This window comes from Aureococcus anophagefferens, assembly GCF_000186865.1.
Source record: "Aureococcus anophagefferens unplaced genomic scaffold AURANscaffold_777, whole genome shotgun sequence".
Lineage (NCBI taxonomy): Eukaryota > Pelagophyceae > Pelagomonadales > Pelagomonadaceae > Aureococcus > Aureococcus anophagefferens.
The window spans coordinates 1-1381 of record NW_008706079.1 but is presented as its reverse complement, the minus strand read 5'-3'; the positions used below and the strand labels follow the sequence as shown (position 1 = coordinate 1381).

Below are 1381 nucleotides of genomic sequence, written 5' to 3'. Positions count from 1 at the left end.
CCTGCAGATCGATCGACGCGATGTCGGTGCTATCGACGCGACCGCGAACGCGCCCAGATTTGGGACGACAAGAGGCAGCCGCGCCGGCGCTGCCACCGGAGAAGGTCGGAAATGACGCGGTGACTTCGAGCGACGACTTCACACCCGGAGCGTCGATCGTCGGCGCGCTGCCCAACGCGCGGTCCGCGGCGATCCTCGAGGCGCTCGGCGCCCCGCGGGACGTCCGAGACGACGGCCGCGACGACGCGCGCGTCCGACGCCGATGGCCGCGACAACGAGTGCGCGGATGCGACGTCGCCGGGCGGCTCCGCGGCGTCGCTCGCCGACGACGACCGCGACGCGCACTGCGGCCTGCCGCCCTAGCCGTCGACGAACGATGGGCACTGCCGGAGCGAGCCCGCGGCGCGGCTACCTCTGCGACCGCGTCAAGGTGCCGAGCGCGCTGAGTTTGTGCGCCCTCTTCCTCACGGACGTGCCCCAGCTCCACGTCGCGCGCCACCCGGGCGCCTTCGTCGCAAAGGGCCGGACGGCGGTAAGGTCTTCGAGTTCGACCTCAACTTTTGCATGCACTTTGGGCAACTTCGTCATCTGCGTGCACGCGCACGAACGACGGCCACCGCGACGCGCAACTGAAGTTGAGAAACTGGCTCGTGCGCCGCGCCGTCGGCGGCAACGCCAAGCTCGCCGGGGCCACTACCCTACTTCTCCGGGCCCGACTACTTCGAGGTCGACGGGGACATCGTCGGCTCCATGGGCGTGGCGGATCCTTTCCATCGTCAAGAGCGCGACGTAAGAGCTCGTCCTCGACATCGCCCGCGTCGCCGACCTCCGCTCCCTCCGGGCCGATGTGAACATATCCCGCCGGCGGGATATATTAGGCGCCACCGTTGCCAAGGCGTGGCTCAGGACCCTCGATACACGAGTAGGCGCCCGAGTTTAAAGGCGACGACCAGGACGCGCGCCGCTCGCCCTGCCCCGCGCCGAGGCTGTTCGCGCGGATCTGGTACGACTCCCGGACCATCGTGGGCTTGCCGTCGCCGCCGCCGCGTTTCTGGCCCCGGCGCCGGCCGTGGCCGCCGCCGTGGCCCTGGCCGCCGCCGTGGCCCTGGCCGCCGCCGTGCTCCTGTCGCCGAGCGGCGTTGTACGCGGCGAGCTCGTCGGCGTAGAGCGGGCCGTCGAGCGACTCGCGGCGTGACGGGGCCAGCTTGGGCTCCGGCGGCGGCGGAAGCGCCTTCCGCTCAGACGGCGGGACCTCGAAGCACCACGCGCTGTGGCAGTCGACTCCAGGGTCGGGCCGCGCCGCGTGCTTGAGGAGGACGGACCAGGGCGGCCGCGTCGCGCGCAGGCGCAGGATCCACTCGCTCATGCTCGACGAGCCCGG

General features: G+C 71.5%; 1 protein-coding gene across 1 annotated transcript in view; it reads right to left on the bottom strand.

The window, feature by feature from the left end:
• The window catches only part of AURANDRAFT_69012 (hypothetical protein), a gene marked incomplete at both ends in the record, with an annotated part of 3888 nt that extends 2522 nt beyond the window's left edge, over positions 1-1366 (bottom strand). The window contains one exon of the mRNA XM_009044758.1: positions 919-1366. Within this exon, the coding sequence (XP_009043006.1) occupies positions 919-1366 (448 nt within the window). The remainder of the gene's footprint in view (positions 1-918) is intronic.
• Between the last annotated feature and the right edge of the window lie 15 nt (positions 1367-1381).